General features: G+C 48.6%; 1 protein-coding gene across 7 annotated transcripts in view; it reads right to left on the reverse strand.

Moving 5' to 3' along the window:
* Nucleotides 1-25283, reverse strand: part of LOC142566053 (uncharacterized protein ZK1073.1) — a 434522-nt gene that overhangs the window by 22858 nt on the left and 386381 nt on the right. For all 7 annotated transcript variants that reach the window (XM_075676780.1, XM_075676778.1, XM_075676779.1 and 4 more), the window contains 2 exons: nucleotides 24566-24675; nucleotides 21174-21212 (listed from right to left, as the gene is read on the reverse strand). In XM_075676780.1, coding sequence (XP_075532895.1) covers nucleotides 21174-21212; nucleotides 24566-24675 — 149 coding nt within the window. The remainder of the gene's footprint in view (nucleotides 1-21173; nucleotides 21213-24565; nucleotides 24676-25283) is intronic.

Raw genomic sequence — 25283 nt, forward strand, 5'->3', positions numbered from 1 at the left:
ACGCCGGCTAATCCAACCTGCCCACTGGGTTCCGCCGGGCTCAGTGCGATCGTCTGCTAAAACAGCCAACCGAATCACGATTGCCGCAACGTCTGTGCTTGTTGTATGTGTATTTTGTTGTGCTCAAAACGAATTAAACATGTTTACGAGCTCCGAAGTCTGGATAATCAGCACTCTCCTATCGCCGATGTTGTTTACGTTACGCGTAGGCCTAGCGCGTCCATCGAGTTCGTAACTGGCGAGTGAACGAACCCAGCTGAGAAACTCTGTCGAAGGAAATGAATTTTCAGGTTCGTTTGGTGCAGCAGCGATTTAAAATATGGCACTCCTGACTTCGTGTGATGTGGTGAATGAACCGTGTGGAACTTGGGGTGGTCAACCGTGGCGTGTTTCGTGTGGTGTCGGTTGACTCAAGTTTAACGGGCAAGCTGTGCGCTGTTTCCAGAGGTAAAGATAACTTCCAAAAGCGAAAGACACTAGTAGCCGAACAATTGGAAGTACTTACATAATCAGCCGTGCCGCCTGTTTCAGCTGACACTGCACTCTTCTATTCGGCATGTGAATTCAGTTCCGTACAAGTTCACCGTGCTCCTTCACTCACTTCTTTGAAGTGCAACCGTCTTTTGGGCTAGTTGGGGATGAATCGCTCCTGTAGCAATTAAGAACACTGACGCACTGAAGCATACGTGACAACGCAGTCATGTTTGAGTCGGCGTGTCCTTATACTTGAGCACTGCAAAAAGAAATTATCTGTTTGCAACGTGTGCCCTGTGTGCAGTGCATAGCAGGACCTGCATCATGCAAGGCCTATGCATGTAGCAGCATATACCATGATTGCTTCGATGCCTGCTTCATAAGCAATAAGTACTGATTCAATTAAACTGTAATTGATTTTTTATCTAACTTTTTGTTTATGAAAAGTGTAGATGGTGTGAGTGCATTGTGGGGAAGGTGAAAAGGTGTCATCAGTGTTTTGTGCAGTCGGTATGCTTAAACTGCTGGAATCCCTTCAGCTTATACTAAAATGTGCCTTGCTGCGATACTATAAATTGTAGTCAGGACAAAGATCTACTCAAAACCAAGTTACTAATGCATCTGCGCAGAATGTGTTTGATTAACAAGCTAACACTTCCACAACAACAATATGCCGATGCACAGCACATGTGCTCACAATAAATACATTCAGTAAAGGTGAACGAGTGGGCCTACAATATTGAACTTTGTAGTAGCACCATAAAAAGTGCTGCCATGCGTATCAGCCACAAAGAAACTGCTGCTCGTCCAACCTTATTCCTTGAAGGCACCTCTATAAAGACTGTTCGGGCCCTTCCCATTCTGGGTGTAACATTTAGCTCTTCTCTCAACTTTTCCGCATATGTCACCAGCACTGTAGCTAAGCATCGGCCCATTCTTGCGTTTGTGTCCAGTGTCTCCCTTGCCTGATGACGTAAGGTTTTCCGAGCACTCTACGCTTCTATCATTCTGTCACGACTTGAGTACCGCTCATCAGTATAGTTCCCGTACTAAACCGGATACGCTAACAAACTTAAGCGTCTTCAGCGCCGGACAACACGCACCCTCTACTCCCGTCTTTTCGGTTGTCGCAAGTTCTTGCCAGCTTACGAGGATTGCCTTAAACCCCTCAAGTAGCACACCCTGCAATACCAGTGCAACATTTCACTAGTCTATACTGTAGGGTGCTTGACAGCTCTCTGAACAGCACTAATCTTTCTTCAGATCGTCTGAACAAGTGAGCACAGCCTGAGCCCTGATCATGCCTGTATTGCCGGACACCACAACTCCATGATTATATCTGGCATACAGAGCTTTCTCTCCACCCTCCTTGGCCATTTGGATTCTCCTTCCTTGGAACCAGGCTGAATTGGCACTCCTGTGTGTTGTGGAACCGTCGAATGTGTGCGTGTGTGCCATGCGGTGTTATTGAGCAAGTGTGCGTGTGTACGTGCGTGCGTGTGCACGTGGAGGGGAAGGAGGTGTCTTCTGCATCCTGCAAATTCCTGCGCTAGATGGCTGGATATCAGACGCTCTAACATACAGGCATCAGTCTTCTTTTTTAGTCTTGAGTGCCAAGTTACCACTAGGATTATTATTATTATTATTATTATTATTACTATTATTAGAATCGCCTCTACGACCACATCGATTGTGTTGAAGCCAGCGTGACACATAATTCAAAATATTTCTGGAGCTTTATGCGCTCTCACTCTTCGAAAAAGAGTGCCAAAGATGTACGTCTTCTTCATGAAAATAGTGGTGTTGCCTCAAACACTGCTGATGCCTTTGCAGAACATTTCTGTTTGCTATATGGCGTGAAAGATGCTTCAAGTAACCTTCCTTCTCAGTCTGGCACAGTGTGTACGCTATCAGTCAATGTAAACCTTGTTTTCAAGTGTATGAAGTGCCTTAAACCTTCCCTTTCTTGTGGTGTTGATGGTATTCCGCAGAGCTCAAGACGTATGGAAGCATACTTGTTCCCTGTTCTCACAAGCATCTTCAATAGTTCCTTAAAATCTAGTACCTTTTCTAGCACTGGGAAGGTAGCATGGAAATTGCCCATGCACAAATCAGGTGCTAGATGTGCAGTTACTAACTGCCGACCTATATCTATCCTCTGCTGTGCGTCAAAAGTGTTTGAATCGATATTGGATTCCTTGCTTTCTATTAGTGCTAAGAGCATTTTAATAAATGAACAGCATGATTTTGTGTGCCGACAAATTAAAACTATTTGAGAATGTCAACAGTGTTCACCACTGCATCGACTTCCAGAAAGACATTTTTTCACTCTCAAACTGGTGCAGAAACAATAAGTACTCTTAAATGCTTCCAATACTATGGCATTAAGTTATATGCAGAAAACGCACCATGGTGAAATTTTGATACACCCTACGTGATGCTGCACTCCTTAGGGTCGATGAAATGAAAGATCTTGGTGTGTACTTCGACAAAATGCTAAGCTTTTCTTCACATAGATAATTACACAACATGCCCTTCACGCTCTTGGAATTGCATGCCGTATACTGCATGATTTCCACTCACCTGTTGTGTTTCTGAAATTCTGCTGTGTGCCTTCAACTACTAGAGAATGCCTCTGTAGGAGGGGGTGCAACGAGCAAATCTAATTCGGACCTCAGTGAACCCATCGAGCATAAATAGATATCTATCTCAAAGCACCACTTTTGCCATTCTGGCGACCACAGTTGAGCCTTCTCAAGTGCACTTCAACTGGCACCTCTAGATTGAAGACTTAATTAATCACACCTTTTGTTCCTGTATAAGGTGGTCCATGAAATTATACTTTCCCTAAAGCTTCTTGATCATATGCATTTGTTCATGCCGCAACAGTATACCAGGTAGCATTCCACATTCGTTGCCTGGCTTTGTTGCAAGATTGTGCTATATAAGACTCGACTCCAAAACATGCTTCAGAGTACATTTCTGTGTTTTGTGTATCTGTAGATAATCGCGTAGGGTTAACTCCATTTTACATTTCCTCGTTTCCTTTTTTCCCTACTTGTTTCTCTATCTTGCATTTTTTTGTCTACCACATTCATGTTTTCTGTACATTTTGTCTCACATAGTGCTTGTGAAGTGCACCAGTACAAAGGCTCTCTAGCTGTTCCTGGGCACTACAATAAACATTTGAATGATTGATTATTATCGTAGTATAAAATCGTGCTTTTTAACTATGTACTAGTATAATATTCCAGTGCAGTAGCTTTTGTGCAGTTAAAAAAGGGCATGAATTAAGAAAGTGCAATAATAATATGCTATGTGCCTGGTCGTATGCATCGTGCTTTTAATTCCTTCTGAGTTTTAATAATGGCTGGCTATTGTATTCAGTGTTGTGCAATAAAATAATATGCCACAGCAATTATTGCGTGCCTCGCAGAACAGATTGAATATATCTTTCTCAGTCAAAACATCATAGCAGGCTGAAAACAATAAACTGCAATCTTTTTTTTTGTGGTGACGAAGTGTATAAGAAAAAACCTCTTTATGTATTTCTTATACTACGCAAATGAGCTGCTCCCATACACTCAAATAAGCACTTCAACAGTACGTAAGATCGGCCCTGCGAGCAGACCTAGGCGGAGCCGCTGTACGCTGCTCGGTTGATGTGGTGCCGGCCAGCTCAAGCGCTTTTTTGGGCGAAAGGGGGCGCTCAGACGATGACAGCAACACGGCCGCCTTTCTCTCGCGCTGCCACTCGGGACACCTGGGCTCAGTCAACGGGTGACGGCCACCGCAATTAACGCAGCGTGGATTCTCAGCGGGCCAGTCTCCTGTGGGATGCGACTCACGGCAGCGGGCGTCGCGGGAGCAGGTGGCGCCGGCGTGGCCGAAGACGCCGCAGCGGTCGCATTGAAGTGGTCGGGGCAGACGAGCACGAACGGCGCGCAGCTACTTAAAGAGCCGCACGTTTGTAGGTACGACGCTCCCGACGAAGGTGACGGTGATGCTTGTGCCACTCCCTGAGCATGATAGCACCGCAACGGGGCCTTCGAGGTTTTCTCTCACTGTGCGGGCGTCGAAGGAAGGGTCGACCCCATAAATGACACCCACACAAGAGTTGCTGTGCAGTGCCTTCGAGCGCACCGCCACGTCACCGATGTCGCACACTTCGAGGAGGGGCTCCAAGTCGGCGCCGCGCGTCACATAAGCAGCCACCACGTTTCGACGAAAATTGAGGCGAACGCGTCGCACGCCTGGCACATAGCACAGCTGAGCGGCGATTCTGTCCCGCGAGAGGGCCAGGAAAGCCGCTTTGCACTCGATGGGCCAGTAGAGAACCGTGACGTTGGTATCATGAGCGACACCGCCGTCAACGGGTGGTGTGTGCGGGTCGAAGTCGACAAAACGTCGGAAGCGGCGTTTCGTTCTTGGGGCTTTTTTTTGGCTGCACCGCTGCAGGCAGGCAGGCTTGGGCGTCCTCGGCAGCCGCGAGCGGCAGCGGAGAGTTGCTGATGTTGTGTTCCCCTGTTCCCTCTGGAGCTGCGGTAGGGGTGGGCGCACACGGCCGGCCGTCGGCTGGATCGTCGTCATCGACGGGAGCAGCCACCACCGCCGAGCGCGAGCTCTCCTCCGCCGCAGGTGCGGTGGGCTCGGCGTTGTTATGCGGAGGCGACGAGCAGGCCGCCGGCGACGAAAGCGAGGGGCTCTCCGGGCGGACAGGACTTTCCTCTGGCGAGATGGTCACATCCGTGCGGGAGGACGTAGTGTCGGCACCAGTCATGCTTGCGGTTGGCAAGAAAAAAGTGCCGGCACTCTCGTTGCTGTAGCCGGTCGACGGGCAGCTGGCACAGTCGTCGGTAGAGGCGACCGAAGTGGGGGCCTCCTCTGTGATGTCCGTTGAAGCGTACGGTGCGGCGTGGTAGCCGCTGGCAGCCGTCTTCGGCGCATCGAAAGGAAATGCGCGGAAAGGAGTGTCCAGGGCAGATCGGGCGCGTGCGGATGGCGTCGCGCTCACTTACGTGGACGGGGATGACGGAGCGGAGCTCGACGAGTCAGCCGAGAGGGCACGTAGCGAGCGTGCTTGCAGTACGCGCTTCCATCGCAAGGCAGGAGGTGATCTGCCGGTGCGTGGTTGCCGTCCACGTGGGTGGTGCTGCAGGACTCGTCTGGACTCGGGGTCGTCAGTGAAGCCAGGAACTGGCTTCTTCGGCGTCTTCCTCTGCTGCTTCTTCGGAGGGTCACCCATGAGATGGGTGAGTCCGTGTGGAAGCATGACTCATAGGTCTTGCCAGCTGCCGGCGAGCCCTGAAAAGGGCTGCGCTCATGAGAGCGGTCGAATGCGGAGACGATGCTACCGCTCGCTACGAGTATCCGGGAACGTCTTCCCCAGCGCGACGAGAGGCGACGCCGCCGAGAAGAGAGGGAGAAAGTGATTGTGGAGAAAAGATGCTATTTCAGCACAGCGGGCGTCGCGGGCGGCTGCTGGTGGGGGAGAGAAACGAACGCGCTTCGCGAACGTCGTCGTATAACGCGGGTCAGGCATAAAATTGCGTCGGATAACCGGGGTTTTTAAAGCATTGCTTCTATGGGGACTTCGGCGGGACTGCGCTAATCCGTCGTAAAACCCGGGTCGTCTTAAAACCGTGGGACGTATAACCGGGGTTCCACTGTACTTGTTTGGGTATAGGCACCTGACAGGTACGGCGAATCCACACATACCTGTTAATATAAAACCGTACTATATTGAATGCTTTTCACTAGCCCCTTTCAATTATCAACATGGTGGCGACGGCGATCTAAACCTTTCACTTCGAAGAACCGCTGACGTTTACAAAATGCATTCTGTTGAGATGGCTTCGACATTTTCTCGCCTAATTTCATACATAAATTGCAAACAATCTGCAATCCGTGGCGTCCGCACGCCGATGCACAGCAGGTACGTGCGAGCCGACTCGCGGTGTGCCGGCGGCCGGACTTGAGGCCGGGCGTATAGTTCGGGGATGAATCCGACCGGAACGCTGAAACCCCCGCTTTCCAGCAAGCCTTCGAGATTATGTTTTCCCTTCCTATCCATAGACCAAAAGTATTCGGCTACATCGAGCTAGGACATCATTCGCTGCTACATTCAGAGCAGCTGCGTGCGATTTGCAAGGATATAGTGGTTGAAGGAGAGCGGACTGTAAATGCTAGAATAGCATCCAAGGAGGCTATGATAGATGTTACTCGCCGTGATCTCAGGATACTACTGCATACGAGAAGCAAACACTACTCATCGCGGTTGGCGTGACTGGCCCCGCTCACCATAGACCATATCAGACGGCTAACTGCTGCTTGCTGTTGCTATACCTCCAGGAGAGTCTTGGTAACTAAGATTGATGCGACATAGTTAATTAGGCTATAACTACTATTGCTATAGCGTAAATACAGTGGCTAAAGTGTAACCGTCACTAAGGGTGCCTGGGAAGGATAGCTCCGACTATGGAGTATGCTGTCTCTTTCGGAGCGCCTCCACTGCAAAGCTGTGTCTGCGCCGTGCTACGTGCGCTTTCTGCTAGAGAGAGGGTGGTTTTGCGTCGTACCAACGTTCGTGTTCGACAGTGCCCTGCAGCTTTCTCGAATCCCAGTATTCTATACAGTGCACAAAGCTACCGTCACCATGTGTGTCCCATTAGCTTGGTCTCCCGTTCACGTCTGGGCATATCCGTCTGCCCCGTACCCTTGTGTCTTTCATTAAGCTTTTCGCACTTTGTAATTTCAACTGTCCCTCTACATGCTATCTTCAAGAGTGTGTTCCCTTCTTCACAGAGACCGGGAGCCTTATGTGCAAAGCTGCAACGCGGAAGTCAGCAATTGGTAAAAGCTCTTTTTTCAAATTTATTTTCTGGATACATTTTGTTTGTACGATTGCCTTTTAGGAAATACATCTTCTACTGTTGGTCGGTGCTTCCTGTCTTTGTAGTGTCATGCGCGGTGAACGATGCATCACGGAGCAGCCGCCGCTGCGGGCGGAGACGCAGGCGCAAGTGACGCGGGATATATAGCTGCACATCTGGTGCGCTCGAGCGCCTCCTTGGTCGGCTGGCAAGGTTTGTGTTTTATCTGTGCATTTGGAGGCGTAGCTGGCGGCGCTGATGCGCTGACACCGCCCGGCTACGTGGCGACGGCGTGAGCAAACGTATTTTGCTTTCGCGTCCATGATGTCGCGAATGGCGCTTCAAAACGATCCCAAATGCACTCATTTGATATAGCTGAACCTTCTCCTGAGTATAATTTAATGCATCAAAACGAGAAAGGATGTCTGCTTGAGTACAGACTTGTCTCGCTGTGCGTCAGTAGCCGGACGCTGCTTTCGAGTTTAACTATTCTCGTATCGCAGCTCCTGTTCGACCTAGAGGTTCGACACTGGTGGTGGCTTTTCATGGAAGGTTTAGACCTCAGGTTATGCTACTCAGCATTACTTTCCGTTGAAAAGAAGTTATTGTAGCCGATGTTCGGGTAAAATACGCTCGACAGAGAGAAATGTTCCTCCCCTTTTGATTGCCACAAGAGGGTGCGACATGTGAAGTGCGTCTGAAGGAAGAACTCGCCGGCCTGAAGGAGGAAAGCGACTGGTTCCTACTTTCTCGCTCGCTTTCTTTACAGAGTGTTGTCGGACCGATCAGCCGCTTTCCGTTTTCTTTCACTTCTATAGCGCGCTGGAAACTACACAGAGGATACGGCAAAGGGATGCCAGGTGTAGTGTCTATTAACAGCAGTTAGCCAAATGTGAATACTCGTTTGGCAACCTGGTACCTAAAGCATGGAAGCTTAAGCAACAAGTTCGTATCACCATATCACCCCAATCTAATCAATCAGACCGCATCTCGGTCTACGGGAACACTAAAATGGTGTGAGAAGTAGGATGTTGTGATAACGGATAAAGTTGACATACTCGTTAGGTAGCTTGTCGATTCGGGCACCCATTTCCGTCTCAGGAACTGGATGCCTGGAAAGGTAATCGGAAGGGTTACTACTTCCTGCAGTGTGTTGTACACCAAAATTGTAGTGTTCAATGCGTAGAGCGAGGCGCTCAATGCGGGCAGATGGTGATGATGTTGGGTTTTCCAGTATACTCACTAAAGGCTTGCGATCAGTCAGCAAAAAAAAAAAAAAAATTCTGACTCCACAAAGGGAAAAGCAGAAGTGTTTCATGGCCTATGCAGCTGCGAGCATCTCACGATTAGCGAGGATCACTGTGCGAGAAGGAAGGTGCTCCGACAGTGAGGATATCGAGTGAGTTGATGAAATGTTTACCGCAGCGAACTGTTTCCGCTGCCCGTGTCCTTTTATTACTGGGGTTTCAATGGGGAACAGAAGGCTGCACCCTAACATTGAGCTGTAATAGGTTGTACGTTATGAGTTTTATTTTCACTAGGAATATTTCCGACATTCTATGGAACACGGTGATGCTCACAAGTTGGGAATGTCTAATTCGCTTTTTAGCAGCACACAGTTTTGTCGCCGTTGATGTATGCGGGAGTTTGTGTTTAGCGTAACCGGAATGACAACGGCACCTGTTCAGCCAACGGACGAGGCCAATCCATCGGTATAGATGTGCATCAGGTTCCAATATGTAGCATTCAATAATAATAACGTCCGTTTTAGAATTCATCTTGGCTGATCGGCAGCATTCGTTATCACCGGAAGGCGGACCTGTGGCTGCTGCAGACGCCACAAGGGAGATGAAGGTCTCGCTATATATCCTGATAAAAGACAGTGTTGGTGAACGGCGATAAGTTCTGCAAATGCAGTTTGGTCTTTGTGCGAGCGAGAGGGCCAGACGGCAATGCGGCAAAGATAACGAATGTTTGCCGTGAGACAGCGATGTAAGTTGGAATGATATTTCGCAAACACGATTGTTGTACAAGTTCAAGCACTTCAAGATTGTCCCAGACATGTGCGCAGTGCATCGAACTCTACAATGCGCGAAGTCTGGCATTGAACGTATATGATATCAGTGGCAGGCTGTAGCGTAAAAGTCGCCAAAATAATGCTGTCTCTGCGACTGCAGCCCGGAGTATGACCCACCCTGATTTCCCACTCGTGAATCTCTGTACATGCCCAGTAGTCTCTTCTTCAGATATGCTCAATGGGCGTTCCATAGAATGTTCATATCGATTATTGTACCCAAGAATCGATAAGTCTTTTCATAGGTTAATGGAGACTGCGTATGGGGTCAAGCGTTTGTTTGTGAATGCAACTAACGCGCTCTTCTCCGTCAAGCTGATGCTAAGATGGCTGACCACTGCAGTCCCGCACGCACCTGAAGGCGAGTAACCGCAAAAACCCTAAGGGAAGTGCCATCTGCATATAAAGGAAGGCTCTGGTAAAACTTCAGTGACACTTGCGACAATGAAGTTCACAGTGAATAAAGTGTGGATTAATACTCCTCTTTGGGGCACGCCGAAGTACGTGTAATGTTGAGCTGTTGGTGGTGGTAGAAATATTTATTGCCAATGATGTAAGGGTGGGGGCGAAGCCCCCTACATGGCACTTGGGTACTTCCTTACTATGAGGGGGCACCCTTACAAAGCGAAGGAGAGCCCTTGAAGCGCTATCCTTCTTATTGCACTGGAGATGATCCGGCACTGGTTTTTAGCGGAAGTGCAGGTCAGAAGAGTCTCCCACTAAGACACCGCCACGGCCAGGTGATGGGGAATGAGGGAAGGTGGGGCCTGTGAGGAAGGAGTGCAGGGAGTCTCCTGGTTTGCCGCAAAGTTTGCATGTTGACAGCAATTGGCCTGGGTATCGGGCGTGTAGTAGTATGGGGTATGGAGCAGTCCGAGTTTGTAGTCGTCGCCAGTGTGCGGCCTGCTCTATGGTGAGGGATGGGGTTGGGGGCGTGTCTTCCCTTCGTTTGTCCCGGAAGTACGAGAGAATATCACGGAAGGAGAGCAGGCACTCCCCGGCACGTAGAGGGAGCTCGGCTCCTACTGCCCGGAATGTGAGACCTCGGGCCAAGGAGTGAGCCTCCTCGTTGCCGCGGAGGCCGGCATGTCCTGGTGTCCAGGTTAGGGTTATGCGGCGCCAGGGCTCCCAGAAGCGTAGTAAGCGCGCAGCGGTGCGGGATATGTAGCCATTGGCATAGTTGAAAATGGCGGATTTGGAGTCAGTGATAGTTTTGGTGGCAGATGTAGAGATGAGAGCAAGCGAGATGGCTGCCTCTTCTGCCACTGTGGTGGAATTGGTGATGATTGAGCCGGAGGTTAGAAGCTTTGCTTCATTTTCGGCTACCGCCAGGGCCATACGCGAGCCTGACGTATATTCCGCTGCGTCCACGTAGACCCCCTCATAGTCCTCGCCATGCTGTTTGTGGAGGCCCCGAGCCCTTGCTATTCTGCGGTTTCCGTCTCGCTAAGGGTTCATGTCCTTGGGGACAGGGGGTATGTTGAGGTTAGAGTGGAGGATAGGAGAAAGGGGGCGCACCCTCGGTAGGGTGTGTAATTGGGGTTAGGCTTAAATGGGATAACAGAGTGCGGCCAGCCTCTGAGTTAGACAGACGGGATATTTGTCCCGTAAAGGTGGCTTCTCTGAGTTCCTCTAAGGTGTTGTGGACACCGTGTTTGAGGGATCGGTCACAGGATGTGCTAATAGGAAGGCGTAGAGCTGCTTTCGTGCAACTCCGTAGGAGCGCGTTTACCCGATCTCTCGCCTGTCGAAGGGATAGGTAAGGAAGAGCATGTGCGGTGCGGCTTATTATGTAAGCCTGGGTGAGGCGCAAAAGCATAAGCCAGCCCTTGCATAAGCCAGCCCGGCGGTTTGCTATACGGCGAATCAGTCGGGTGGTCTGTTGAGCGTGTGTTTGGAATCTTTATGACTTCTCCGTGCGCGCCATGAGAGTGGATAACTAGCCCTAGCACAAGGATTTTGGATACTAGTGGGATGGTGTGGGTACCCAGCGTCAGAGTCATGGGAGGCACGACTGAATCATGTTGCTTGTGGCGGTAGAGAAAGAGCTCCGATTTTTTGGGGAGCAGGTCAGGCCACGCTCTCGCACATATTTGTCGATGGTCATCATCATAATCAGCCTGGTTACGCCCACTGCAGGGCAAAGGCCTCTCCTATACTTCTCCAACAACCCCGGTCATGTACTAAATGTGGCCATGTCGTCCCTGCAAATTTCTTAATCTCATCTGCCCACCTAACTTTCTGCCGCCCCCTGCTACGCTTCCCTTCCCTTGGAATCCAGCCCGTAACCCTTAATGACCATCGGTTATCTTCCCTCCTCATTACATGTCCTGCCCATGCCCATTTCTTTTTCTTGATTTCAACTAAGATGTCATTAACTCGCGTTTGTTCCCTCACCCAATCCGCTGTTTTCTTATCCCTTAACGTTACAACCTTCATTCTTCTTTCCATAGCTCGTTGCGTCGTCCTCAATTTAAGTAGAACCCTTTTGGTAAGCCTCCAGGTTACCGCCGCGTAGGTGAGTACTGGTAAGACGCAGCTATTATACACATTTCTCTTGAGGGATAATGGCAACCTGCTGTTCATTATCTGAGAATGCCTGCCAAACGCACCCCAGCCCATTCTTATTCTTCTGATTATTTCCGTCTCATGATCCGGATCCGGCGTCACTACCTGCCCTAAGTAGATGTATTCCCATATCACTTCCAGTGCTTCGCTAACTATCGTAAACTGCTATTCTCTTCAGAGACTGTTAAACATTACTTTAGTTTTCTGCAGATCAATTTTTAGACCCACCCTTCTGCTTTGCCTCTCCAGGTCAGTGAGCATGCATTGCAATTGGTCCCCTGAGTTACTAAGCAAGGCAATGTCATCAGCGAATCGCAAGTTACTAAGGTATTCTCTTTACCTCTTATCCCCAATTCTTCCCAATCTAGGTCTCCGAGTACCTCCTGTAAATACGCTGTGAATAGCATTGGAGAGATCGTATCTCCCTGCCTGACGCCTTTCTTTATTGGGATTTAGTTGCTTTTTTATGGACTACAGTGGCTGGGGAGCCGCTACAGATATCTTTCAGTATTTTTACATACGGCTCGTCTACACCCTGATTCCGTAATGCCTCCATGACTGCTGAGTTGTCGACAGAATCTAACGCTTTCTCGTAATCAATGAAAGCTATATATAAGGGTTGGTTATATTCCGCGCTTTTTTCTATCACCTGATTGATAGTGTGAATATGGTCTATTGTTGAGTAGCCTTTACGGAATCCTGCCTGGTCCTTTGGTTGACAGAAGTCTAAGGTGTTCCTGATTCTATTTGCGATTACTTTAGTAAATACTTTGTAGGCAACTGACAGTAAGCTGATCGGTCTATAATTTTTCAAGTCCTTGGCGGCCCCTTTCTTATGGATAAGGATTATGTTAGCGTTCTCCCAAGATTCCGGTACGCTCGAGATCCTGAGGCATTGCGTATACAGGGTGGCCAGTTTCTCTAGAACAATCTACCCACCATCCTTCAACAAATCTGCTGTTACCTGATTCTCCCCGGCTGCCTTCCCCCTTTGCATAGCTCCCAAGGCTTTCTTTACTTTTTCCGGCGTTACCTGTGGGATTTCGAATTCCTCTAGACAATTCTCTCTTCCATTATCGTCGTGGGTGCCACTGGTACTGTATACATCTCTATAGAACTCCTCGGCCACTTGAACTATCTCATCAATATTAGTAATGATAGTGCCGGCTTTGTCCCTTAACGCATACATCTGATTCTTGCCAATTCCTAGTTTCTTCACTGCTTTTAGGCTTCCTCCGTTCCTGAGAGCATGTTCAATTCTATCCATATAATACATCCTTATGTCAGCTGTCTTACGCTTGTTGATTAACTTCTAAAGTTCTGCCAGTTCTATTCTAGCTGTAGGGTTAGAGGCTTTCATACATTTGCGTTTCTTTCGTCTCCTGCGATAACTTACTGGTATCCTGTCTAACGGAGTTACCTCCGCTTGCTATTGCACACTCCTTAATGAGCCCACACGATTGTCGTTCATTGCTTCAACCACTAAGGTCCTCTTTCTGAGTTAAAGCTGAATACCTGTTCTGTAGCTTGATCTGGAATTCCTCTATTTTCCCTCTTACCGCTAACTCATTGATCGGCTTCTTTTGTACCAGTTTCTTCCGTTCCTTCCTCAGGTCTAGGCTAATTCGAGTTCTTACCACCCTAAGGTCACTGCAGCGCACCTTGCTGAGCATGTCCACATCTTGTATGATGCCAGGGTTAGCGCAGAGTATGAAGTCTATTTCATTTCTAGTCTCGTCGTTCGGGCTCCTCCACGTCCACTTTCGGCTATCTCGCTTGCGGAAGAAGGTACTCATTATCCGCATATTATTCTGTTCCGCAAACTCTACTAATAACTCTCCCCTGCTATTCCTAGTGCCTATGCCATATTTCCCCACAGCCTTGTCTCCAGCCTGCTTCTTGCCTACCTTTGCATTGAAGTCGCCCATCAGTATAGTGTATTTTGTTTTGACTCTACCCATCGCCGATTCCACGTCTTCATAAAAGCTTTCGACTGCCTGGTCATCAGGACTGGATGTAAAGGCGTAGACCTGTACAACCTTCATTTTGTACCTCTTTATAGTTTCACAAGACATGCCACCCTGTCGTTAATGCTATAGAATTCCTGTATTCTTGTCGATGGTGATTAGTGCCAATTGTAGGTGTTGTTCTATATCAGTGTCACTGCCTCGGTTTGTCCAGACAGTGATGTCATCGGCATAGAGGCTGAAATGGATGTCGGGAATTTGAACTAGTTGTTGGGGCAGGTGAAGGAGTGCTATATTGAATAATATAGAGGAAAGGACGGCTCCCTGGGGCGTATCTGGTGTCCCGAGTGTGATACCTGGCACGCGGTGGTCGCCGAAAGTAAGTGTGGCTGTGCGGTTGCTGAGGAAGTCTCGGATGTAGTTGTACATCCGGGCGCCGACTCCCACGTTTGTAAGGTTTTGTAGGATAGCTGAGTGTGTAACATTGTCAAATGCCTTAGTAAGGTTCACACCTAGGATAGCTTTGGTGTCCTTGGTTTGGGAATCTAGAATGTGATGTTTTAGCTGGTAGGAAGACGTCATATATGGAAAGTCCAGGACGAAATCTAAACATGCAGGCAACATCAGATCATTGCTTTCTGGGTAACGGCAGAGCCTGGTCTGGAGTACGCGTTCCGCCAGTTTGCCCACGGAAGTTGTCAGAGAGATGGGTCTGAGGTTAGAGGTGAGCAGAGGTTTCTCGGGTTTAGGTATGAAAATGACTTTGGCCTCTTTCGATTGCGGTGTGAGGGTGCTCTGTTGCCAGCACCCGTTAAAGTAGTCTGTAAGGGCCGTAATGGATTCGGGTGTCGAGATTCCGGAGTGCCTTGTTATGTACCCCGTCTGGACCGGGGGTTGAGGACATGTTAAGTCTCTGGAGTTCAGCCTGAAGTTCTGCTTCTGTAATGGTTTGGTCGAGGAAGTCGTTAGGGGGGCCTGCATAGTCGGGGTGTGTGGGGAAGTTCAGATTTCGAAGTTCTTGAAGGAGTTGCAATGGAGGTGTATCGGAAGTATGTATGAGTTTGTGAGGTTGTGCCTTTCTGTAGTCTTAGACTGTGAAGAGTCTATTAATTGTCTAAAGAGGTTCCAGGTCTGAGGTAAGCTCATATTGCCATCTAGCTTATTACAAAGTGACTCCCAGTTTTGTCGTGAAAGAGTCGTTGCTTGCGTCTCTATCTCTTTGTTGAGACGGGCGAGGCGGCGTCTAAGTGTCCGGTTCCAACGCCGCCTTTGCCAGCGTCGTTCAAGGCCTGCTTTAGCTTCCTATAAATGTAGGAGGCGGGAGTCAACTGTGCCGCTGGGGTATTCCTCGTATAGGGGACGAGTTACGAATCGGACATCACTTTGTAGTTGTTTGGATCATTCGGTGAAGTCCTTGATCGGGGCGGAGGTGCGGGCTGCTCTACATGATCGGAAAGAATCCCACTTCGTGAAAGTGGAGCCTCTGGGAGGTCTGCGGGGTAGTTGAATGTTTAAGATAATTTCGATGATGCAATGGTCACTACTCAAATTCTCTTGTGTTGCACCGTGTGACATGAGGGAGGCGATGTGCGAACGTAAGGTCTGGCGTAGTCTGGCGCTGGCGGGAACCAGCGTCTCTACAGACGCTGGTTCCCGTGCGTGTAGGAGAGGTAGGGTCGGTGAGTAGGGAGAGACCGCCTTGTTGCGCTGCTAACCACACCCGCCGGCCTTTCGGTGTGTCTAGTGGGTAACCCCAGGCCGTATACGGGGCATTCGTCTCCTACAGTGAGTAAGGGGCACTTGTTTGCTATGCGCTTCGCAAGTGTAAAGAGGCGCTCGAAGTTGCTTTGTAGGCCCTTTGGGTGGCTATATACATTTAGGATGAAAAGACAGTTAGCTCGAGCGCGTTGCGGCACAAGCTCAATTAGAAGGTGATCAATGTCTTGAATCGCTAGGGTATGGGAGATGGCGGTGTTTGAGCGACTAACTAGAAACGCTACCCGGCAGGGTAGGGGGGATGTGGGCAGAACAGGAGTATAGCCAGGGAGGGTAAGCGGGTTTGGGGGTTGCTGCAGGGCAAGGATGTCGGGCCCCGTTGCGCAGGATAGCAGTTGGTGGACCACATGACGCTTCTGGCGAAAGCTACGGCAGTTCCACTGCCAGAGTAAGATCACGGTTTGGAGCTGCCGTCATGAAAGCCAATAGGAGGGGAACGAATAAATTGGGGGGGGGGGGAGTCATGAGCTATGACAGGCATAGGGTTGTCCTTTCCTTCCGTTGATTTAGCCTTCTTACGTCTATTTGGGGTGGAGTCCCGCTTCGGGAGGGAACTTGCGTAAGAATTGAGCCGGGACTCAAGATCGCTACAACGGTCAGAGAATCCTTGGGTTAGCACGTCTAATCGTTGGTTAGAGATATCATTGTCTTGTGTTATGTGGATTACCGCGTTTTTGAGGGTTGCACATTGCTGGTTGATGTGAGTAATAGCGTCCAGCAATTTTGCTTGAAAGCGAGCAGCGAAGGTCTCAATCAAGGTTGGTATGTCGTCTCGTGAGGTAGCGGTGGAGGGAGTGGGTGCTGTGCGTGGGGTTGAATTTGTAGAGGGTTTCGTGTCAGCCTCCATTGCTAGCAAATCAGGAGAGGAATTAGGGTTGGAGTGACTGGGCAATGTAAGGGCAGTGGGTGGTTTGGGGTGGGAGGCTTGGATGCGGCAGGAGTGAGGGCAGGTGGAATGGGAAATCCAGAGGCAAGAACACTTATCTGGGTTTCCAGTTTCGCGATATGTTGATGAAGGGCGGCGGCTTCTTTGCGGGCTGCTGTAGCTTCTGCTTTGGCCGCCGCTGACTCCTCCTGTGATTTCTCAAGGGCGTGTTGTAGATTGTCATGGATGGCATGTGCTTGTGAGAAGGGAGGGGAGTGTCCCAGGCGTCCTTCCACGGCGCTGTCCAGGCTTGCTTGTGCTGGTTAGGCGACAACTGGGGAAAATTGTCCCCGGATGTGACCAATTCTTGATGCTGCGTTTGTGGGTGGCTGGGCTGTTTCCGTGTCTGGTGAAGGTTGCGTGCCTTGCACGATCCCGTGCCGGTAAGGTGAAGGCCCTCGCACAGAATGCACTTAGGCGTGCAAGGGGGTTCTTGTTGTGGATATTGTGCTCCACAGCGGGGGCAAAGATTGGTCTTGGGGCTTGGGCGTACGTCACGACGGTGACCCGATTGTCTGCAATTCGTACAGGCATCCGGATTGCCGCGGTATTGGGTGCAGCGGTGGATGGTTGCCATGTATTTGATGGTGTTGGGGACTGCGCTTGCGTCGAAGGTGATTACGATGGTGTGCGTCTTTCCCATGCTTTGGGCTGCTAATATGGTGTGCTCCGAATTTCTTTTGACCAGGTCGTGATAGAGCTGCGCTGGGGTGTCGCCGTCATAGGCGTTTGTGATGACTCCTCTGGTAGCCCCCGGTGGGCGTGCCACGTAAACTGCGCACGGGTAGGTTCGCTCTCTAATCGTGAGAGAGGTCAGCGTCTTCAGAGTCTCGGCTGTTGGGAAATGTGTTGTTGCCATGGTGAAAGTATTGTTGGTCGGGTGGATGGGTAGGCAGAAGTCGTCCGGTAGAGTGATTTGGAGCTGGGTCTGCACTGCCTTCCTGAGTCGAGGTGTTGGGATGCCTAGGAGTCGCACTTCACCTCGCGGGCGAACGACCACTCCAATAGCGTTGGCTGGGAGCGGTGGCAGTTGCTTGCTGCGTTGCACTGCGAGGCGAGCCTCCTTGGTCGCGGGGGGTAGGCGGGCCGGCGCCTTGCCGCTGCTGGTTGCGGCTGCTGCGTCGCGCGCCGCGTTCCTGGCGTTCGGGTTTGCTGCCTCGGAGGTAGCGTTGTCGGAGCGTCGAGGTGGTTTCGGAGAACTGGCTGGTCAGGAGGCATAGGCTTTATACAGAACTGGTGTCCAATCGTCTGATTGAAGCTCTTGTGCGGTTACGGTGTGGCCTTCAACCGTCACTTCCATGTTAACGGTTGGCGTCGCCGGCGGAGTCCGAGTGAGGCTCGGCGGCTGAGCGTCTCTTCGGAGCTGGGGAGCCGGAGCCGCCGGGGTCTCGAGGCCAGCCGCTCGGGGTGCCTCGGGGGCCCCTGGCTGGGGGCTGCGGTTCGGGCCGAAGTACGTGCCGCGGAGCAGTGGTTAGGCACGTCTGACCTCGAAGAGCGGGCGTGGAGTTCTCTGTGCTATTGAGCCCTCCTCAGATTGTAAAAAAATTCCGCACTCTAATGAGGGCGGAATGCAAACACGCTCGTGTCCGCGCACAGTGGGCGCACGTGAAAGAAACGCCCAGGTGGTGAAAATTATCCGGAGCCCCCACTATGCCGCCTAATCAGGTCGTGGATTTGGCACGTCAAACCAGTTCTACAATTTATTTTAACTTTGCAACGAATTTCATGCTGCGATGCAACATTGTAATTTTACCTCTGACCCGCCGTGGTTGCTTAGTGGCTATGGTGTTAGGCTGCTGAGCACGAAGTCGCGGGATCGGATCCCGGCCACGGCGGCCGTATTTCGATGGGGGCGAAATGCGAAAACACCCGTGTACTTAGATTTAGGTGCACGTTAAAGTACCTTAGGGGGTCAAAATTTCCGGAGTCCTCCACTACGGCGTGCCTCATAATCAGAAAGTGGTTTTGGCACGTAAAACCCCATATATTATTATTATTATTATTATTAATTTTACCTCTGGATCGGGCCGGTATTCGCAATAGCTGACTGATTCCACATTGGAATTTGTGACACACCTATGTGCTCCTCTTGTAGAAACGGAGACTATTGATTATGTCCTGTGCTTTTTTTCCCGTTGTGAAATCCAGTGCCGCCCTTTGCCGACAGCATTGGACTAAAGATAGTTTACAGAAGTCCTTGGACCATGGCTTCACTGGCACAGAAAGCACCGAGGGCCCTGCCACAGTAACTGAAGTAGCTTTGACCATCTGTAGTCTTGGTCTCTTCCTTGCTTTCTTTCTCCCCCGAGTGCAGGGTAGGAAACCGGAAGTGCTTGTTGATAATATTCCGTTTCTCATTGCCTTCTTTGTTTCGTCTGTTGCCAGCCAATTTATCCTAAAGAAGATGGCGCGCACACTTGGAGTTCGGACGCTTGTCGCGCAGAAATTCTTAGGCTTTTCGAGCACACTGAAAATATTTTGTGACATTCACTGCGCTCTAAACATTGCTCAGATGTCCTGGTATATGTGATGGACGTTTCCGGCCTGTTTATTTTTGTACCTGGCCTTTGTTTTGCACCTACTCGAAAGAACAGAATGTGACTCCGCCGTTCCTCGTGAGGAAGTGGTGTGAGAGGACTGTATGCTTCGCATTGAACACGACGAAAAAAAGCGGGCACCCGCCAGGAGATTTTATGTCTGCATCCTTATATCAGTCAATCTAAGCCCTATCGCTTAATCAATATGATAGCTAGTATAAGCATTCAGCTCTAAGAGCTTGCGTGACGCAACCAATGAATTATATTGCGGGGTGGGAGGGGAGCCAATGAGAAACACTGCATCACCTTAGATAGAGAACGTATTATTCAAGAGCTTTACTTCCATCGATTTCGCTTTGATTGATTCATTAGAATAAATCACGGTCAAAGTTTCACTTTAGAATTTCGCCCCAGCAGCCCAGGACTGGCACGTCAGTGTGACGTCACGGACTGGAAACTATTTTGAGCATTTATTTTTTCGCACTTTGGCTTTTGCGGCTCACTAAAAGTCGTTGAAACTCCCCAAGTTAAGTATTTTACAGCGAAGCTGTATATAGCTAGCCGATTGGTCCATCCGTCCGTCCGTCTGTTGGTCGCCTGTACGCCGAAAACTCTATGGGCATGCGCGAAAAAGAAAGAGAGAAAGAAAGAGGCGCGATTAGCCAACGCCACCTATATAGCACAAGGCCTGTTTACTCTGATCCACGACGTCACGCTACTTGGCCCGAAATTTCCATTGACAAGGCTGGCGCGATAAAAGCGGTGACGTCAAAATCACTGTTGCCTACTCAGGAGCATCCAAACTAGATTCTTTGGCCGTCAGGCAAGGTAACATGACGTCATGGATCGGAGTGAAAAGGCTTTGTACTATCTAGGTGGTGTTGGATTAGCTGCGCCAGTAGCGACGTAGTTGCTCTCTGTTGCAGCCGAGTGCGCGCGCAGCAGTTTCTCTCCGGCTCCGAAACGGGTAACCACGCATCATACATACTCTCTAGGAACAGGAAGCTTGCGATCAGCAACACCACGAGCAGAACCGCGAACGAGCTCGTCTACGCCGCACCGATGCTGCAGCCAGGTCGCAAGAACAGGCTTGTGTAGCCGAGTGCAAGCAGCAACTGCGTATACCGAGGATACGGTAGCCTACCAAGCCGTTGTTTAATAAACCATCGGCATTGATCCAGTGATACAACAGCGGGGCCGCACGTTTCAGCTTCGTTGGTTAACCATCTGTACGGAGTGCTTTGGCGGTGATTTTATTTTTACCTAACCTAACGCAACTCGCCATGTTTCTCTTTAGTTTCATTTGAAGCCCGTTCCACACTGTGTGGAGCTCCAATGAGCGCCGTCGCGAGGCCATTGCAAAAGCATTGTTCTCACGGCGTCTCTCGACGCAATTCTCCCAGCAGCGAGCACTGGCAAGTCACACCTTGCCATTCGTCAGACGCTGCTACAGTTCTCGTGCCGCGCAGTTTCTGCTGGCGCTGCGGCCGGTATCGCAAAATATGTGAAACGGGATTCAGCAGCGCGAAAGAAGACGGATATGGCGGTGCGGACTAACCTTTTTGAGGCCACAATCCATCTGGGCACTCGCTAAATGACGACAGATGCGCAATGTTTAAAATGCTAACCAGCACGAACCTTTTGAATAAAGGCGAAAATGAAGCGCAGGCAGAACACTTCCATTGAAGCCCCAGCAGAAAGGCCACCGAGGCACATCTGATCGCTCGGAGCATCTATTTACGTCGAAGTTACGTAATTAAGGCCTGATATTATTCAGTACAAGTCCGTAAGGGCTTAAGCTGAAGCAGAGATTAAATGCACATATGAAATAACTGAATCAGCCTGTCCCTCCTCTTTAAATCGTGCGTCTGCTGAAATGCTTTCAAAGGAAACGTTTTCTGCGCGATACAGGACCAAAGCACTATTTTTGTTCAGCTTCCGATATTGCACTTCACTTATGGGGACGTAACAGAAACTTACTTGAGGTTTGCTTCAATCAGACCGCTGATGTCTTTGCGACTGAAAGAGAAAAGAAAAGAAATTGTTTGCGTTCTGCAGGTGTGCTTTCTCGCTTTGTTGCCACATTTATGGCTGCTCGCTAAGCTCCACTTCTGCTTTATCTTACCTTGACTCATCCGATACGGCATCCTCGTAGCCTTTTGGTGTGTTTCGGTATAATAGCTTTAGTGTAATTTACGAAGCCGGGGTTGATTTTATTTTTGTGCTCGAGCACTGGCACCTGAACTGTTAGATGCGCAGTGTTGGGCAGTTCCAGTATGAACTACAGCGAATTAGTTTTTTTTTCTAGTCTCAACACACACCGCCTCTGTCACGGCTGAGAATCGGTTCCGAAAATGCCGAGAGGCTTCAGACTTTCAATTACGGAGTTCTCCATGGAAGCCCATTGGCCAAAGTGTGTACGCAGTACTATAAAGAGCCACAGGCAACAACAAAACGAGGAATGGCACGCAATCCTCTATATTGTCACCTTTTCAGCTAAGACACTGTACTTGTCTTCGAGGAAATAAATGCATGCATGTTGGCTCTAGCATGCACTAGGTGTAACAGACAATCGGCCAGCATTAGATGCATGCCTGTCAGAGACACTGAATACGCGAACAGAGAGATGCGTTCAGACGACAGCAGTCAGACGGAGGGCCCAACTATTTCTTTTATTGCAAAATGTTATTTATGTGACATAACAAAATCCCTCGACACGTCGAAACCGAGCTTGCTTTTTCATCGCACGCCTTTGTTTTAGCACGACAACACTTAACTGAGAAAAGATGAGAAATGTGGTTTAAGCAGCTGCTTGATATGTTCCGACTTGAGAACTTCTGAATCGAAGGTTTGCTTCTATGATGTCCTTTGATATTTACTATAACGAGGGCGATCACGTGCTGAGTCAAGACATACATATCCACGATATCCTAGCTCACGTCGGCGCTCTTGAACTTGGAAATAAGCTTCGAGTGTGTGTCCTTTGGTGTTAAAGTTAGAGCAACACCACAGAAATGAAAATACTTTGAGACATATTTTTCGTCTGGCGTAAGATCGAGTCGTGTAACACGGATTCCATGCGTCTCAATTCAACCGGTGTTCGTAGATGTTTCGTGTAGAGGTTTGCGACTATAAGTATTCATAGAAGCTACTTCCTCCTTTTATTCGCCACTGCAAGTTGCTTCTTAGCGGACGCATCTAGCAGCAGCAACCGCATAAAAACGCAAGGCACAACAACGTTTGTCAAGGAAACCCAGCTACTCCATTTCTATGCTTCATTTGATTTGTATCGTGCTAAGGCATACACGATGCATAGAAGATTTCACAAGAAGAATAAATTGAGTATAAAGAAGAATAAATTGGCTGCTTCGCTAACGTAACGTTTTCATCGCCTCAAAGCAACAGCAGGGCTTCGAGAAATGCCGCAGCGGTGTATTATATATTATACCACCTGTTCTACATAAGTTTACCTAAATAAAAGTAATGGGGTGTAACAGATCATCTCCATTCAAATACAGACACTGGAGCAGAGAGTTGAAGCTGCGACGTCGTGTTCAACAGGAGAACGTCATATATATCGACAAAACCGCCGTACGTTGAGCTAGTCACCGCTTCGTATTTTTTCATTAAGAAAACCCTGCGTTCCCACTGCGGCACATGAAGTTCCCGAATAGTTCGTGACACAGAAGGAAGCCACCATCAAAGCCGACGCGATATGCCTCGGGCGATGAACACCGCAGAGATAATGCAACATGTTCTTTTCCGTATAACCTATGACAGGAGATGATCCCGGGGAAATTTCAACAAAATCGGAGATGATTACTTTAATGCTATTAGCCTTATTTAAGATACTTGACGCGTTTTTCGCTATCTCTGCCGCTCTGTCACCACTTTCCTTTTACGCCAACTGTCAATCATCAATGACTGCACCTTATATCCAAACCTCTTATCCAAACCGCACCTTACATCGCAAGCAGTCTTTATCATACAATGTGTCTCATTATCTCAACATACTTGCTGAAAATAATGTGTGTTTAGGAGGTACATCCCGAAATCAGCTGTCATCCATGCTTTTGGATTTTGAAACCATTCCTCCAACATTGTAAATAGGCATGAGTTACTGTATTGTAGGATGTTTAGGCTGACATTATGTATTGAGTTTTTCTTTTTTTCTAGTATATGAATGCGCTGTATATTGATTTTCTGTTGAGAAATGTTGCATGTAAATCTTGTATATACCCGCCCATTGTTGTTCATGTGCACCTGGGGCACTGGGTGCTACCTCAAGCTGCCTTCAGCAGCTTTTTGCTCAGGGTCCGCTGTACTGCTTTGTACTGCGCGAAAGAGGAATACGATTTCTATTCTAAATCTTTGATTTCGGTCGCTGGGCCAGTGCCGCACTTCATTGCCAAAAAAAAGATTCTTTAAAATTTATCCGGTGCTCGCCGCAATCGAACCTGAACCTGAACATATATATCAGGATATGTGCCACGTCCGGACTTCGCGGCGCTAGATGGCGCACCATGTCCAGAGGAGACAGCAGCTCAGCTGCACTACATGCTTCATACATGAGGCGTTTCTGCTGTGGCTACATTGCTTCAATCCCAGCCGCATTAACTTCGACAGTCATTTTGAGATGGTTTCTACCGAAACTATTTTAAGCTCGCACGCGAGAACTGTCGAAATTTTAGAGTTTAGCAGCGTTTTAATATTTTCCTGCCAGAATTAAAAATAACGGTACGTAAGAGATAACAAAGGCACTTTGCAGCCCGTTTAGTAAGTCGCACAGTATTCGCACAACATATATTCAAAGAAACTCGCACTAACAAGATACAAAGCAAAATTGCGAGAAAACGAGAAGTTTTTCGCCTTTTAAAGTAAATTTTGCTATTTCTTGTGTTACGGGCTTGTGCAGATATTCAATTTATTTTATTTTTATTAACAAATTTCTGCAAGGTAGGTATAAAAAAGTATAAAAGCATAGGAAATTTTATTCATATTTTTAGACTGTCACAAAGCCGGAACATCATTGTGCGATTGCGCAAGTTGCATTTCCCGCTTTTTCTCAGTAAAGATTGCTTTTTTTTTCATGCTGAAACAAAGGCGTGCGCGGGGTAAGTCAGTGAGTAAATTTTATTAAACAACAAGGTGTTCACGGGTAAGCTTGTGGTCAGGTGGCCACGAGCTCCTGGGCCCGGGACAAAAAATGAGATATGTGCTGATGCGTGCAGGCATTTCGCTATGTCATATAAAAATTTCGCTGAAATCGAAAAATAGTCGGGGACCCCTCCTTTTCTAAATACAGCCAGTCTAGCCTAATTGTCTCTCCTGTTAAGGTTTGCAACAATACACACATAAAAGTTATTGCGTACTTCATGTAAGACTCTACGTAGCGCTTCAGGTTCCGTGGGTTGATCTGCTTCTTCAGTTTCTCGGTGTAGTCCGAGATGAGGCGCTCCTTGTTGTCGACCATCTCCAGTTGCTGCGCGCGCAGAGGGAGCACATGCTATAAAGTGGGCCATGAAGTAAGCGTCTTGGAAATATGAACAATGGCTGTGCAGACACACACAAGCGCTTGTGTTCTGTCTATACATTACCCGATATTGAAAAAAAAATACCCGCTCTGCACAAGATTTTTATTTCATCTGCTCACTCATAACAACTGCACAGTTAGTGTTTGTTTCGCTCCATGAACTTGATGCAAGTGAAATATTCAGAGTGCTTAGAAACATGAGAGTGAAAGGTTTCACGTGAGATGAATTTTAATGGTTGCCTTTCTTTGACAAAACACATAAATTGGCCTACGTAGCTACCGCGAGATGAACTTTTCTTCCATGCGCGCCAAAAAAGAAAATTTCAATACAGGACATATACAACAAAATATCAGAAAATTCCCAAATTTCTTACAATAAGCATGTACAGAGACATCCCAGGAGACATTCCACTTCGTCCATAGGACATCCGAATCATGTCCTAATGTCCATGCACAATTTCGGACACAAATAGTTAATTCGGATTTAACAGAGGAAAAGTGACTAAGGCTATGCTGCGCCAGCCACACGATATTAAGAAATCAAATGTTAAGGCAGC

This window comes from Dermacentor variabilis, unplaced genomic scaffold (assembly GCF_050947875.1).
Source record: "Dermacentor variabilis isolate Ectoservices unplaced genomic scaffold, ASM5094787v1 scaffold_12, whole genome shotgun sequence".
NCBI classification, from domain to species: Eukaryota; Metazoa; Arthropoda; class Arachnida; order Ixodida; family Ixodidae; genus Dermacentor; species Dermacentor variabilis.